The sequence below is a fragment of the Nicotiana tabacum genome, chromosome 8, assembly GCF_000715075.1.
Source record: "Nicotiana tabacum cultivar K326 chromosome 8, ASM71507v2, whole genome shotgun sequence".
Lineage (NCBI taxonomy): Eukaryota > Viridiplantae > Streptophyta > Magnoliopsida > Solanales > Solanaceae > Nicotiana > Nicotiana tabacum.
Genome location: NC_134087.1, coordinates 94,400,775 through 94,417,529, shown reverse-complemented (window position 1 = coordinate 94,417,529; position 16,755 = coordinate 94,400,775). Strand labels below are relative to the sequence as shown.

Sequence of the window (16,755 nt, the reverse complement as noted above, 5' to 3'; positions counted from 1 at the left end):
CTGCCCCAACTCTTCTTCGAGAACACGGGCTTCTCTTCGCGAATGCGAAGAACAAATCTCTGCAACAAAACTAGCAAAAACTGCTATCCTTCTAAGTCCAAAAATGATCCATTGAGCATCCGAAACACACTCGAGGCCCCCCGGACCTCAACCAAACATACCAACCAATCCTAATACACCATACGAACGTGATTTCTACTCTACAAAGACATGAGAACCCTTTATATAGACCTAGGGTCTCTTCTTTGATGACTACAATTCATATTCTAATAAGAAAATAAAATAACTAAAGACAAGGAAAGTAAAATCTCTATTCTACAAGGAAAAGAAACTAGAGTCCTACTAAAAGGAAAATCCTTATTCTAAAAGGAATAAAATAAATCTTATTTTAAGTAGGAAGAATCTTGGATTCTTGAAATCAATCTTGAGCTTCTTGCGCTTCTAAAATAAATCCATATGTTTGGACTTGAGCTCTAAAACATGATCTTGGCCAAAATTAATAAAATTTAACATAGATTCTTCTTTTACATCATCTTACCAATAAAAAAGATACTAGGCATTGGCGAGTTACCTCTAAAACATCATCATCTTCAACTTCGATACTATAAGGATATGGATGAAATTTGGTTGACAAACCATGTTCAATAACCATCTCTTCAGAAACGATATTTGTGTGACTCCCACGATCAATGATCAATGAACAAACTTTTCCATGAGAGGTACATCTAGTGTGGAAAAGAAATTCATGTTGTCTTGTTTCTTCTTCTTGAACCAAGAATCTTCCTCTTGGTTGAATCTTAGACATAATGATTTCTCAACCTTTGGACCTGTGGGTTATAGCTATGATACCAAATTGATGTGATTCTTCGAGTTAACAAAGAACCAACCGACCAGGATCCAGATCTTGAATCGAAAACATGGTTTGTGGGTCGATTTCAAGAAACAACGTATCTCAAGTTTTAGGACTCAGAATCTGATGATTCAAAAACCAGGTGAAAGATGATGATATGAACTATAAAAAAGACTATTTACTCGTTCAAAACAAGTATATATTGATGCTGCACCAGTTCAATGAAAGTTCCCGATTATATGATATCAAAAGAACAAATTTTGATCAAGAAACGTGTTCTTGAAAGATCTAGAACTAAACAAGTTCCTAAAGTCACCACTTGGAATCAATTAACGTGATAATGAAACACCAAACGCAATTGAAAACAAGATAAAGACTATCACCACCTTGCTTAGAACCAAAAACAAGGATAAAGAAGACAAAATAGAGAAAAACACTCTATTGTAAAACTAGGGCAAGCCTCAAAAACGTGATTTCTACTCTACAAAGGCATGAGAACCCTTTATATAGACCTAGGGTCTCTTCTTTGATGACTACAATTCCTATTCTAATAAGGAAATAAAATAACTAAAGACAAGGAAAGTAAAATCCCTATTCTACAAGGAAAAGAAACTAAAGTCCTACTAAAAGGAAAATCCTAATTCTAAAAGGAATAAAATAAATCCTATTTTAAGCAGGAAGAATCTTGGATTCTTGAAATCAATCTTGAGCTTCTTGGACTTCTTGAACTTCTTGAAAATAAATCTATATATTTGGACTTAAATTCTAAAATATGATCTTGATCAAAATTAATAAAAATTAACATAGATTCTTCTTTTACATCTTCTGCCCCAACTCTTCTTCGTGAACGCGGGCGTCTCTTCGCAAATGCGAAGAACAAATCTCTGCAACAAAAACTAGCAAAAAATTGTTATCCTTCTAAGTCCAAAAATGACTCGTTGAGCATCCGAAACACACCTGAGGCCCCCGGAACCTCAACCAATCCTAAAATACTATACGAACTTAGTCGAGCCCTCAAATCATATCAAACAAGTCTAAATTCATGAATCACCCTCCAATCATAACTTTAAGGACTTCAAACTTTAAAATTCTACAACCGATGCCGAAATCAACCAAACCACGTCTGATTGACCCCAAATTTTGCACACAAGTCATATTCAACACTATGAACCTACTCCAACTTCCGAAATAGGATTCAGGCCCCGATATCAAAAATTCCATTGCCGGTCTGAAACTCAAAAAATTCGACTTTTGCCATTTCAAGTCTAAATGAGCTACCGACCTCCAAAATACAATATGGACACGCCCCTAAGACAAAAATCACCCAATGGAGCTAACGGAATCGACAGAATTCCATTCCAGAACCGTCTTCACACAGTTCTGACTACAATCCATAATCTAAGATTTAAGCTCTCATTTAGGGACTAAGTGTCCCTAAACACTCCAAAACTCAAAACGAATCTTCCCGGCAAGTCACAAGAGCAGAAATAGATACGGGGAAAGTAATTAATGGGGGATCGGGACTCTAACTCTCAAAACGACCGGCCGGGTCGTTACATCTTCCCCCTCTTAAAACAATCATTCGTCCTCGAACGACCATAGAGACATACTTGAAGTGGTGAAAAGATGAGGATAACGGTTGCGCATATCCTGCTCGGTCTCCCAAGTCGCCTCCTCGACCGGCTGACCCCGCCACAGAACCTTCACTAATGCAATGTTCTTTGATCTCAGCTTTCGAACCTTCATGTCCATAATAGCCACTGGCTCCTAAACATAGGATAAATCCATGTCCAACTGGACTGAACTGAAATCCAACACGTGAGATGGATCGTCGTGATACTTCCGGAGCATCGAAACATGAAATACCGGATGGACTCCTGCTAGGCTGGGAGATAAGACAAGCTCATAAGCGACCTCCCCAACACGCCGCAACACTTCAAAAGGACCTATGGGCTCAGCTTGCCATTCTTTCCGAACCTCATAACGCCTTTCATAGGCGAAACCCGTAGCAAGACCCCCTCTCCAACCATGAATGCCACATCGCGAACCTTTTGGTCCTCATAACTCTTCTATTTGGACTGGGCTGTGCAAAGTCTATCCTGAATTACCTTAACCTTCTCCAAGGCATCCTGAACCAAGTCCGTACCCAATAATCTGGCCTCACCCAGCTCGAACCAACCCACTGGGGATCGACACCACCTACCATATAGAGCCTCATACGGTGCCATCTGAATGTTGGACTGATAACTGTTGTTGTAGGCAAACTCCGCAAGTGGAAAGAACTGATCCCAAAAATCTCCAAACTCCATCACACACGCACGGAGGATATCCTCAAGAATCTAAATAGTGAGCTCGGACTGCCCATCCGTCTAAGGGTGAAATGTTGTGCTCAACTCCACTTGAGTACCTAATTCCTGCTGTACGGCTCTCCAAAACTGCGATATAAACTGTGCGCCCCGGTCAGAGATGATAGATACCGGCACGCTATGAAGCCTGACAATCTTATGGATATAAACTTGAGCCAACTGCTCGGAAGAATAGGTAGTCATCATAGGAAGGAAATGAACTGACTTGGTCAGTCTATCAACAATCACCCAAACTGCATCAAACTTTTGCTGAGTCCGTAAGAGTCCAACAACGAAATCTATAGTGATCCGCTCCCACTTCCACTCCGGAATCTCCAACTTATGAAGCAAGCCACCCGGTCGCTGATGCTCATATTTCACCTAATGGCAATTTAGACACCGAGCAACATACTCCACTATATCCTTCTTCATTCTATGCCACCAATAATGCCGCCTCAAGTCCTGATATATCTCCATGTAACCCGGATGAATAGAGTACCGCGAGCTATGAGCCTCCTGAAGAATCAACTCATGCAACCTATCTACATTAGGCACACATAGCCTACACTGCATCCTCAAAGCACTGTCATCCCCAATAGTGACCTCCTTGGCATCACCGTACTGGAATGTGTCCCTAAGGACAAGCAGATGGGAGTCATCATACTGATGCTCCCTAATACAATCATAAAGAGAAGACCGAGAGACCGCACAAGCCAATACTCGACTAGGCTCAGAAATATCCAATCTCACAAACTAGCTGGCTAAGGCCTGAACATCCAACGCCATGGGCCTCTTTGCTGCTGGTAGATAAGCTAAACTCCCCAAACTCTCTGCCTAGTGACTCAAAGCATCGGCCACCACATTGGCCTTCCTTGGGTGGTACAAAATGGTAATATCATAATCCTTAAGTAGCTCTAATCACCTTTTTTGATGCAAATTAAGATCCTTATACTTGAACAGATGCTGCAAACTCTTATGATCAGTGTAGATCTCACAAGGGACACCGTACAAATAGTGCCTCCAAATCTTTAAGGGATGAACAATAGCAGCTAACTCAAGGTCGTGATATGATAGTTCTTTTCATGTACCTTCAACTGTCTGGACGCGTAGGAAATCACCCTACGGTCCCGCATCAATATCGCACCGAGGCCAACTCACGACACATCATAATAAACTATATATGACCCCGAACCTGAAGGCAGTACCAATACTGGGGCTGTAGTTAAAGCTGTCTTGAGCTTCTGAAAGCTCTTCTCACACTCTTCTGTCCACCTGAACAGAGCACCCTTCTGGGTCAGCCTGGTCATGGGTGTTGCAATAGATGAAAATCCCTCAACAAATCGACGATAATACCCCGCCAAACCAAGGAAACTCCGGATCTCCGTAGCTAAGGATGGTCTGGGCCAACTCTGCACTGCTTCCACTTTCTTCGGATCCACTTTGATCCCTTCACTCGATACCACATGACCCAAGAGTCGCATAATTTAACCAGAACTCACATTTTGAGAAATTTGCGTATAATTGCTTTTCTCTCAAGGTCTAAAGCACTGTACCTAGGTGTTGCTCATGATCTTCTCGACTCCAGGGGTACACCAGAATGTCATCAATAAAGACGATGATGAACGAGTCAAGATAAGGCCGGAATACACTATGTATCAAATGCATAAATGCTACTAGGGCGTTTGCCAACCCAAATGACAAAACAAGGAACTTGTAATGACCATACTGATTCCTGAAAGCAGTCTTCGGGATGTCTGGCTCCCGAATCCTCAACTGATGATAACCTGAACGCAAGTCAATCTTGGAAAACACTCGGGCACCTTGTAACTGATCAAATAGGTCATCAATACGAGGTAAATGATACTGGTTCTTCACTGTAACTTTGTTCAACTGGAGATAATCAATACACATATGCATAGAACCATCCTTTTTCTTCACAAACAAGACAGGATCACTCCAAAATGATACACTAGGCTGAATATCTCTATCGGGCGGCATGCCCTGAAGATCAGCTGGAAACACATCAAGGAAATTCCTCACTACTGGACTGAATCAACTGTAGGGGTATCAATACTGATATCTCTCACATAAGCTAGATACGCATCACACCCCTTCTCAACTATTCGTTGAGCTTTAAGAAATGAAATAACCCTGCTAGGAGTGTAATCTAAGGTATTCCTCCACTCTAATCGCGGTAAACCTGGCATAGCCAGCATCACGGTCTTGGCGTGACAATCAAGAATAGTATAATGGGGTGACAACCAATTCATGCCCAAGATAACATCAAAATCTACCATGCTGAGCAATAATAAATCGGCTCTGGTCTCAAAACCACTAAGAGTAATCAAACACGACTGATACACGCGGTCCACAATAAGAGAATCTCCCACGGGAGTAGACACATAAATAGGGGAACTCAAAGAATCCTGAGATACGCCCAAATGCAGTGCAAAATAAGATGACACATAAGAATAAATAGAGCGTGGATCGAATAGAACCGATGCATCTCTATGAAAGGTTGGAAAAATACCTGTAATGATAGAATCGGAAGCAACAGACTCTGTACGAGTAGGAAAGGCATAGTAACTAGCCTGGCCTCCCCTTCTAGGGCGACTCCTACCACCTCGACCTCCACCTCGGGCTGGCTGAGTAGGGGGGGATGGCAGCTGGTGATGTAATCATAGCCTGAGGACCTGGTGGATCACGGTGTGGCTGAGAAGTATGTGGAGGTACACCCTCCTAAGTTTGGGGCAATCCCTCACCATATAGCAAGTGTCCCCACACTCAAAACAATCTCTGGAGGACATGGCGATTGTGATTGGCTCGGGCCAGGTCTGCTGGACTAACCGCTGATGGAGCCTCGTGCAGGAGGCACACTAGATACTAGAGGTGCATAATAAGGCTCATGAGGTCTAGGAGCAGCTGGAATACCATTGGCTACTGGAAGAGTTAAATGAACGGGGCGGCTCACATAACCCCTACCATGACGAACTACAGTTGGGGCATATGCACCAGAATAATGGCCCGACTCTTGAGACCTCTTGGCCTCTCTCTCTCTCCTCCCTATCCCGAGCAAGCATGCCCTCTATTCCCCTAGCAATACTCACTACCTGCTGATACGCGATATCCATCTCCAACTCCCGGGCCATGCTAGTCCTGATGCTGGGAATGAGCCCCTCAATAAACCAGCGAACCCTCTCTCGAAACGAACGGCATACTCTGAAACAGTCATAGTACCCTGGCGCAACTTCTCAAACTCTATGGGACATGCGTCCTTGAGGCTCTAGGGAACAACTCTATCAAAAACATGTCCGAGAACTGAGTCCATGTAAGAGAAGTTGCCTCAGCCGAACTGTCCAACTCATAAGTATGTCACCACTGATAGGCTGCTCCTCGAAGCTGAAAGTAGTGAAAGAAACCCCACTCAACTTTGCTATGTCCATAATACGGATGATGAGGTGGCACTCCTCCAGAAATCCCTGAGCATCCTCTGATGCTAGACCACTGAATGTAGGAGGGTCGTACTTCTTATACCTCTCAAGCCTCCGCTGCACCTCCTCTAAAGTTGTTGCCCTACCCTCGGGCTGAACTAGGGATACAGGCAGTACCGGTATAACCTCTAGGATCTGATCAACCTAAACCCGCTATTCTAGAGTGTGGGCTGCGGGAGTCTGTGCTTCTTCCCTGGCCTGAGATGTGGCTGCAGCTAGGGGAATCAACCCTGCCTGAGCGAGAGTGTTGTACATGCTCATGAACTGTGCAAGGGTCTCCTAGAGAGCTGGAGTAGTAGTAGTAGGTGTATCAGGTGCCAATGCTCCGAGTAAAGCTACTGGTGGCTCCTCTCCAGCAGCTCGCGCGGGTGCTCTAGCTGCACCGTGTGCACGTCCTCGGTGTCCACCTCGACCCCAGCCTCGGGCGTCTCTAGCAGAGGGCGCGGGTGCCTAGTCATCTCCGGTAGCACATGTCCTCACCATCTGTGAGAGAATAGAAGACAGAAGTTTAGAATTTTAAAGTAAATAATCTCGCACAACAAGGAATCAAATGAAGTGGAATTTTCCTAATAATTCCATAGCCTCCCAAAGATAAGTACAGACATCTCTGTACCGATCCGCGAGACTCTAATGAACCGGATTGTGACTCACGACTCCTATGAGCATAGAGCTCTAATACCAACTTGTCACGACCCAAGTTCTTCCTTTGTGAACTGTCGTGACGGCACCTAGTCTCTACGACTATGTAAGCTTAATATTGCGGAAATGAAATAGAAACACAAGGATAACAGCTAACGGATATAGTTAATAAGCAAAAATGATGCCGCTCGGCATATACAATAATCACTTTTCCCAAAACTCAGAATGTCACAATATCACAAGCTTCTAAGAGTTTCTAACTGCTCTATACATTTATGTCTGAAGAAAATAAGCGGAAAATCAACACAAGGGGATAGAACGGGACTCCAAGATATGCGGACGCGGCAGATATACCTTGAAGTCTCCTAAAGCAGTAACCACGCAACTAGACTCGAGGCTGATAGCTAGTACCTAGATCTGCACGGAAAATATGTGCAGGAAAGGGCATGAGTACGCCACAACGGTACCCAATAAGTGTTGAGCCTAACCTCGGTCGAGTAGTGACAAGATCAGGTCAAGGCCCTACTGGTATAACTATAATAAAATTTAACAGAAAGAAATATCGCAGTAAAATAAATGTTGAAATTTAACCAGGAAATAAGCATAGAAGAACAACAACTCAGAAACACAAGGGTAACAATAGGGAATCTCCCGGAATATCGTCCCGTAGTTCCAAATATAAATGTGCAGGGAGATCTCCCGGAATACTGTTCCATAGTTCCAAAGTAAATATGCAGTGTTGGGGGATCTCCCGGAATACCATTCCATAGCCCCAAAGTAAATATGTAGTACAGGTGTATCTCCCGGAATACCGTTCCGTAGTCCCAAAATAAATATCTAGCTCAATCAATATAAACAACAGTTACAGCACGAAAACCTACAGTTTAGACTAAATTCAAATCAAAGGAAAAAACAGGTAATTTTATTAAACATGTTGCACATAATTCAAATAGATATTTAAAAACATGTATGCATGCTTTTCTAATCTAAACAGGATAGTACATATGCTAGTGTAGTTCAAACAAGGAGAAATCAGGTTATGACTAAGTAAAAACGGGTTTTTCCACAAATGGCATGTGTACATACTCGTCACCTCATGTACACAAAGCTCATATATCAAACAATACCACATCCTAAAGGAAGTTCCCCCACACAAGGTTAGGCAAGACACTTACCTCGAACCAAGCCTAAATCAATTCGAAACAATGCTCTTTCCACAAATATCCGGCTCTGGATGGCCCAAATCTTGCCAAATCAATTACATAACGTAAATATAGCTACAAGCAACTAATTTAGCTAATGAAATCAAAGCTAAGGCAAGAAAATAGGAAACCGCCCAAAAAGCCTCCCCGAACCCTCGTCTCGGAATCGGGTAAAAGTCACAAATTATGAACACTCATTCACTCACAAGTCTAACCATAACAAATTTACTTAAATTCGATACCAAAATCTCGATCAAAACCGCAAAATTCGGCCTAAGAAGTTTTCTCAATTTTTCCCCAAATTTCCACCCTAAATCCGAATCTAATGATTAAATCAAGCATAGATTAGTGGGATATAATCATAAAGGAGTTAGGAATCATTACCCACAAACTTCCTCCAAAAATCTCTCCAAATTTCACCTTTTACCGAGCTCTCAATCAAATTTTTGTGTTATGAACTCAACCCCTCGTTTTTTGAACCTTAAATCTGCCCAGGTACGCCCTTCTTCGCGAACGCGACCACCACCTCGCGTTCGCGTAGAACAAAAATCCACTGCTCAATTTTTCCTCTTTCGCGAACGTGAGATCCCTCTCGCGAACGCGTAGCTTCAGCTGCCAGGACCTCCGCGAACGCGACCCCTTATTCGCAAACGCGAAGAGCAAATTCCTGAGTTCCTATTCACGGGTTCGCGATACACTGGAGTCCAAACCTTCGCGAATGCATCCCCTTATTCGTGAACGCGAAGAGCAATTTCTTTTTCTGCCCCAACTCTTCTTCGCGAACGCGGGCTTCTCTTCGTGAACGCGAAGAACAACTCTTTGCAACAAAAACCAGCAAAAATCTGTTATCCTTCTAAGTCCTAAAATGACCCGTTGAGCATCCGAAACACACCCGAGGCCCCCGGGACCTCAAACAAACATACCAACCAATCCTAAAATATCATACGAACTTAGTCGAGCCCTCAAATTACATCAAACAACGCTAAATTCAATAATAGCAGAAATAGATATAGGGAAAGCAATTAATAGGGAACCGGGGCTCTAACTCTCAAAACGACCGACCAGGTCGTTACATAAGTAGATCGTAAACGAGAAAATCCAATTCTTTCAAACTCTTGTAATGCACTTTAATCCCTATAGAATAACACACATTTTTGGTGAAAGAAAGTTGTTATCAATTGTTGATTGACAACTGAAACTGCTAGGATCGTAGTGTTAATTGACCTGCGTGCAATTATAAGGTCCACTTTTACCAAGACCTTTCAAAGCCAAATGTGAATAATGCTTTACTTTCTTATTAGTGCTGTTGATTTTGGATGGCTGGAGGCAATGTACCTGTACGTACAAGTACAACAGCCAAAATCAGCCAAACCGATATATGGATCTTGTCGTAAAGAACCAAACCAAACATTTTCAATTTTGGACGGCAATCCAAATTAAACTATAGCAGACAAAGTTATAACCACCAGATAACATTCAAATATCACACTACAGTAAACAAAACAATAAACCACCAGAGTACATCCAAATCAAACTGCAGTAGACAAAGTAACGTGTTCAACGGAACTCAATGCATAAATTTAACGGTAATGTTTTTAGTTTGAATTTCGTCATCATGTGAGGCCGCTAAAGAGGCGACGAGAATGAAAAAGATGAATACAGGACCAAGCTCAATAAATTAATTATTGGAGAATTAATTATTGATGAATTAATTCAGCCGGTATGCAAAATTTACTACTTAGACTAATCTATACCACATCGAGTAAGCCCATTGAGGGGTAAACTACTTCCTGTGGAAAATTTGATAGTTTAGTCGTTTGAATATGAGATCTCTAATTAAGGGTTGAAAAATCTTGAACATCTCATAGTACAGTTCGATAAAGGAAATGACACAAATATATAATTATAATTTGAATAGAAGAATAGTTTTACAAATATCTTATAATATTTAGTATTCGATTTCAAACGTCTGGACATAAAAATTTCTTGTGAAATTGATCATATAACTAAAAGAACATTTATAATACTCATTTGGTGGAAACAAGCATAATTATCATTGCTTTCAAACTATGGAGTATGTATAATCTATTATCTACAATCTTTTTTCATTTACAAGAAATGCTTAGTCTGCACTCAATAACATCAACCTCACTTTAAATGCCTTAGCAAGAGTAGGATTTATCAACGTAATGGAGATGAGAACGTTGAAGTTGACCGCGAAGATGACCCGTGCGACGTACTGCTATTTTCTGAAAAACCAGTTCCATAAAATAAATCGGATAAGTAATTTTGCAAATCATCAGGGACAAATCTGACAATTGACTCCACTTCGCCTCCGCTCCCACTCCTTGAAACAGTTTCCCAGTTCTTCTCGTAAAATGCTCGATAAGCTGTAACAATCTTCTTCGCCAGTGATATTTTGACTTCGTCACGAAGTTTCGGGTCGGGTATGACCCATGAATTCTGTTTTCGGTACGCCTCTTCGAAACCTGAATTGAATTTACAGAAGCACTGGTTCACTTCTGCCGGAGAAATCTCGACCGTTAAATTCTCCGGCAGTGACGCCAGCACCTTGCTCCAGCCCATTCTCTTGTAATTTTCCATGTACTGTTCTACCTTTGCTTCGTGGTTCGAGAGCCAAATGGATCCTAATAGGAGCTTCAGGCTGGATTCTCGGACCTTCGAAACGACGTAGTTTAAGTTGTTTGCTAAGAACAAATAGGATAAAGGCACGTCACCGTAGAACCCTGCTTTGCCGTCGAGTTTGCAGAGGAGAACGAGGATAAGCCAAGCAAGCCGTACGGAAACGGCGCAAGCAGGAGAGTTCTCATCGTCGGCGATTGGACTCAATAGGTAAGACTCCGGCAGCGGCGACTTCACCGATACCGGCACATCGGCGACAATTTCAGAGATAGGCCCACTGTAATCACTGAGGAAAACAAGGTAGTTCATGACGTAGCGAGTTAGCGGGTGGATTCCGCCACCAGACACCACTTTCGAAGAATCTTTCTTAATCGCCGATTCAAACTCCGATAAGATGGCTCGAGCAGCTTCGCGAAGCTTCTCCATTGAGCTCATCGCCTGGGATCTGACAACCGCCGTGGAGTCAAAGCCGAAAATCAATTCGATTTCACTCCAGAGTTCAGAAATAACGTCATAGAGGTCGAGAATACGGAACATTTTCTCAATAGACAATTTCTTGTACTTGGCCACCATCTCCGGGAAAGTGAACAGCGCCAGAGCACTGTCTTTAGCAATCTCCGAGAAACAAGACTCTCTGATGTTGTCGGAGACGGCGAAGACTTGGTCACAGAGAATCCTCTCGCCATAAAGGAGAGTACAAACAGCAACCTTAACAGCACTCAACCAACTTTTTATTTTCTTCTCAAGAACATCCCAATCCATTTTCTGAATAACTGAAATATTAAAACTTTCAATTCCCAGACAATACAATGTCTCATCGATGACTGATTTTCGATTAAGTTGGTAAATCTGGGCGCACTCTTTTCCGTACCCAGCATCAATCATACAATCAGCAATTGCTCTCAGATCCGCTGTTACAGAAATCTTTTCACCTTCTTCAGTAATTGAAACCTCGGAAAAACGAGCTTGAATGTCAACAGTATTATCATCTTCAGAAGCTTGATCTTCATCTGAACCAGTACTGGACCGGTTGGAATACTCTCTTGAGGCAGTACTTTCAGAGTCTAAGAAGTAGCGATTTCCTGCCAAAATGGTGCGGAACTCCTTCTCAAGTCTCTTAATGGCTATTTGCATGAGTTTTTGAGCTCGAACAAGCTGTTGGGAGCTGGAACTTTCCTTGATAACAAATCGCATAGCATGCTGTAAGTCGATTACAGCATCCACAAACTGCTTAGCCTCTGCTCGATTATCGCGAAAGAGATTTGATATTGTGCAGTAAGAGCTGTTAGATGAGCCATTATCAAGATCCCATCTTTTAATAATGGCCTCAGCGTTCTTTAATGAATCCTCCATTAGAGTTTCAGAGAAGGTGTGAGGTGGGGATGGAGAGGAAGAGTTGTGAGAAGAATGTGCAGGTTTGGATGAAGAGAAAAACCCAGTCATTGTTTATCCTGCCTTACAGAAGAACTCAGGAAGCTGTAATTTAAGTTAAGATGGAAGTTTCTTTACGCTATCACTATGTTGTTGTGTTAAACAAAAAAAGAGTTATGTACCTTTCGAACGTTGAAAGAAAGACAGACGCTGGGAGAGAGAGAGAGAGAGAGGGAATGAAGAAAATGCAGTTTGATTGGGATAAGAGAGGAAAAGAAGCGTATTTATAGAAGGCTGAGAACAGTTGACTTAGGGACTCGGATGGAAGAAGCATGGAAATGGGCGAAGAGGACGAAAGAACGCCGTGGGTATAAGTAAAAAGCTTTTGTTAATTTAAGCATGCAGTTAATTTGGTTGGCGTTTAGTAGAGCACTAAAAAAAAGTAGTAGTTCGCCAAATTTGTTTTTAGTGTCCATTAAGAAAATATTAAATTCTATACAAAAATATCTATTATAACTAAACTGCCCCTAATTAAGCATTTAATGTGAGAAGTAAGAAATTTTTTTAGGGACATGTACATAGGGGTTATTTTGTAAAAACAAATTGAATTCTTTCTTGATTACATAACTTGACACTTATTTTGAACCAAAATAAAAAAGCAAATTGGTCACTTATTATGAACCGAAGGGAGTAACACTTATTGTCTGTTTGGAAAGTCATCAGGTACTTGAAATTGAAATGGCGTAATTACTATAGTACTAATTACACAGTCTAGTAATTATATAATATTGTAATTACGATGACATGTTTGTTTACCATAATGTAATTACAGTTTAATTACAAATGTACTATTTGGTGGCATAAGTGTAATTACACGGTTAAACAAAATTTTAAATATAAAGTTAATTATAAAAAATAAAAAGTTAAGATTTAAAAAATAAATAAAATAACATCAGCTCAATCAATCATATCATTTCTGGTGTACAATTCCGGCCATCTCATAACTCGATGGCTCATATCATAAATCACAATTTCCAAAACCTTTAGCACACCCGGCACATTGTGACCACATATTACTACCTCACTTGACAACAACTTCCTCATGTTACTCAGTATTTAGGGTCCATAACCATTTCAGATAAGATGTTCAAGGAGTGTCATTTACATAACATAAAGTAGAGTAGAGGTTCTAAACCAATTAGGAAATCAGTAAGAGAAATGAAGTTACTTTAGGAAATCCTTTGAATCACGAAAATACCCTTTTCAATTAAAGTACAACATCGAATGAATTATTATCTTAAACATAGGACTTAATAACTTAAAACTTAGTAGAAATTTATTTTTAAATAAAATACAACCTCAGACGGTTTAAGGAAATTTAATTGAAGAGCTAATTGAATTAAAGATATAACAATTATTGAAATTTAAAGTATTGAAATACATATATAAATACGGCGAGTTCACATTTAAAAGTCATACACAACAACGTAGTTTAGATTCCTTTATTTTTAATCGCAATATTGCCAATAACTTAACAGGACAGGAGAAGAATATTTCAACGTAGTAAATTTACTTGAAAATTAATTCACCAAAGTAATAGCTTCAGAATAAAATTCCAGGAACAATGACAAGTCAATAACTCAAGGCCAATCACTCGATCTTCACGACTCAGTGAAACCCGAAATACAAATTGTCAAGTCTTAAATAAATGAACTCGGATCCTCTCAATATTCAGCTATAACCAAATCCTAAATGTAAAACCATCAAATAACTTGAACAGTCGAAGAGGAATACATAAACATAAATATACATTGATACGGAATGCATCCTGATCCCACCAATCCTCCCTTATTCCTCCTTAGCAATTACATTAAGAGTAAATAGCATATATTATTGCGGTGTGCAACCCAATCCCACTTATCCTCCCTTATTCCTCATCAATACATATCACCCTTATTCCTCATATTGCGGCGCGCAACCCGATCCCACCTGTCTACCCTTATTACTCCTTGTTGCGGCATGCAACCCGACACTACTAGACAATATCAATTCTCCCTTATCCCTCCTCAACATCAACAACCAAACATAGTTTAAAACCAACCACAACAACAATTCAACAACTCAATTAAAAAGGATATCTACCACCAAGAATATGAATACATGGCAACAAGAAAATAACGAAAAACCAAGAAGCACAACAACCTTTACAAAACAACAAGACATATATGGCACATGATAACTACATCGGAAATTACAACAATTTGGACACATAGCATATATGTACGAGGTCATAGAGGAATCCACAATTTAGAAATAACAAAACAATAAGGAGGACATTCACTTCAATTAAGGCAAATAAGGACCAAGTAACAAGTAAGAGTTATAAGAGAGCTAATAACATCGTACGGAGCATATAGAGGTAAATCAAGCAATTAAGAAACCCAATCATATCGAAATACTTCCCACTTAATGAACATAAAGGCCTAAGAACCCTAAAGGCAAATTTTCCACAAACAAGTCCGAGCACACACTCGTCACCTCGCGTGCACAGACCACAATTAGCATAGAGGACTCAAATCCTAAGGGGAAGTCCCCCACACAAGGTTAGACAAGATACTTACCTCAATCCGACCAATTCAATACTTAATTTAGATTTATATTTACCAATTCATCAATGCTCGGCTCAATATAGCCAAAAACTACTTGAATACATCAAACAATGTAAGAAAAAACAATTTCAATTAACAAAACTATGATTCTCACAATTTGAAAAAAGTCAACAAAAGTCAACTCCCCAGGCCCGCACCTCGGAACCCGACAAAATTTACAAAAACCAAATACCCATTCCGATACGAGTTCACCCATACAAAAATTATCCAATTTCGATACCATTTGGTCCTTCAAATCATCATTTTATATTTTGAAAGATTTCATAATTTTCCCCAATTTTTCCTTTACATTCTCATGAATTTGATGTTAAATCTAAGATATAATCGCAAAATATAGATGGAAAAAGATTAGAGGCACTTACCCAATGATTTGGTATGAAAATCTTCTCTCAAAATCGCCTACTCTCGGACCTAGGGTTCAAAAAATATGAAAAATGAGCAAAAACTCGGAATACCCAGCTTTTAGCAGGCTGCAGATGTCGCATTTGCGACAATGGGTTCGCAAAAGCGAACTCGCAAAAGCAAAGAAAACTTCACAAATGCGAAGCCTGAATTTTCCCTGACAGCATCGCAATTGCGATGGAATTTCTCGCAATTGTGAAGGGCCCTCGCAAAAGCGGCCCAAAACTTCGCAAATGCGAACCTCCCCTGCCCAGACCGTTCCTCGCATTTGCGAGACTGGCTTCGCAAATGCAAAGCCTGCCATTCCATCCATTTCGCAAATGCGATACACTACTCGCAAATGCGAGATCAGACAGCAGCAACTCAGAAATTTCTACCAAACACTCTGAAACGCATTTGAAACTCATCCGAGCCCTCGGGGCTCCAAACCAAATACCCACACAAGTCTGAATACATAACACAAACTCACTTGCGCAATCGGAACACCACAATAACCTCTAGAACCACGAATCGGATGCCAAAACGCATGAAAATCACTATGAACTTCAAGAACTTCTAAAATTGCAACCAAACATCCGACCCATATCAAATTAACTCCAAACGACACCAAATTTTGCAGGCAAGTCCCAAATGACATAAACGAGATGTTTCAACTTTCGGAATTGCATTCTGACCTCCATAACATAAAAGTCAACTATGGGTAAAACCTCTATATTTTCCAAACTTCAACTTTTTCAACTTTTGCCGAAATGCCTCCAATTATCCTACGGGCCTCCAAATCCAAATCCGAACGCCCGCCTAAGTCCAAAATCACCATACGAAGCTACTGACATCATCCAAAACTCATTCCGAAGTCATTTACTCAAAAGTTAAATTCCGGTCAAACTCTCACCGCTTAAGTTTCCAAAACTAGATTCCTTCTTCCAATTCGACTCTGATTCATCCGAAAACAGAATCCAACCATTCACGCAATTCGATACATATAATATGAAGTTGATTGTGACCTCAAATTGCCGAACCAGATGCAATTGCTCAAAACGACCAGCCGGGTCGTTACATCCTACGTTCGTCCTCGAACGTGCCCGAAGTCGTTCCAAAGCCATCGAACCACTGCACGAGCTGACCATACAAAAACCCGGGGCG

The 16,755-nt window shown here is 40.8% G+C and overlaps 1 protein-coding gene across 1 annotated transcript; it reads right to left on the bottom strand.

Moving 5' to 3' along the window:
- Positions 1-10,557: 10,557 nt before the first annotated feature.
- Positions 10,558-12,900, bottom strand: LOC107799655 (exocyst complex component EXO70H1-like). Its single transcript, XM_016622794.2, has one exon. The coding sequence runs from the start codon at positions 12,611-12,613 to the stop codon at positions 10,709-10,711; it is 1,905 nt and encodes a 634-aa protein (XP_016478280.1). The 5' UTR covers positions 12,614-12,900; the 3' UTR covers positions 10,558-10,708.
- Positions 12,901-16,755: the final 3,855 nt, after the last annotated feature.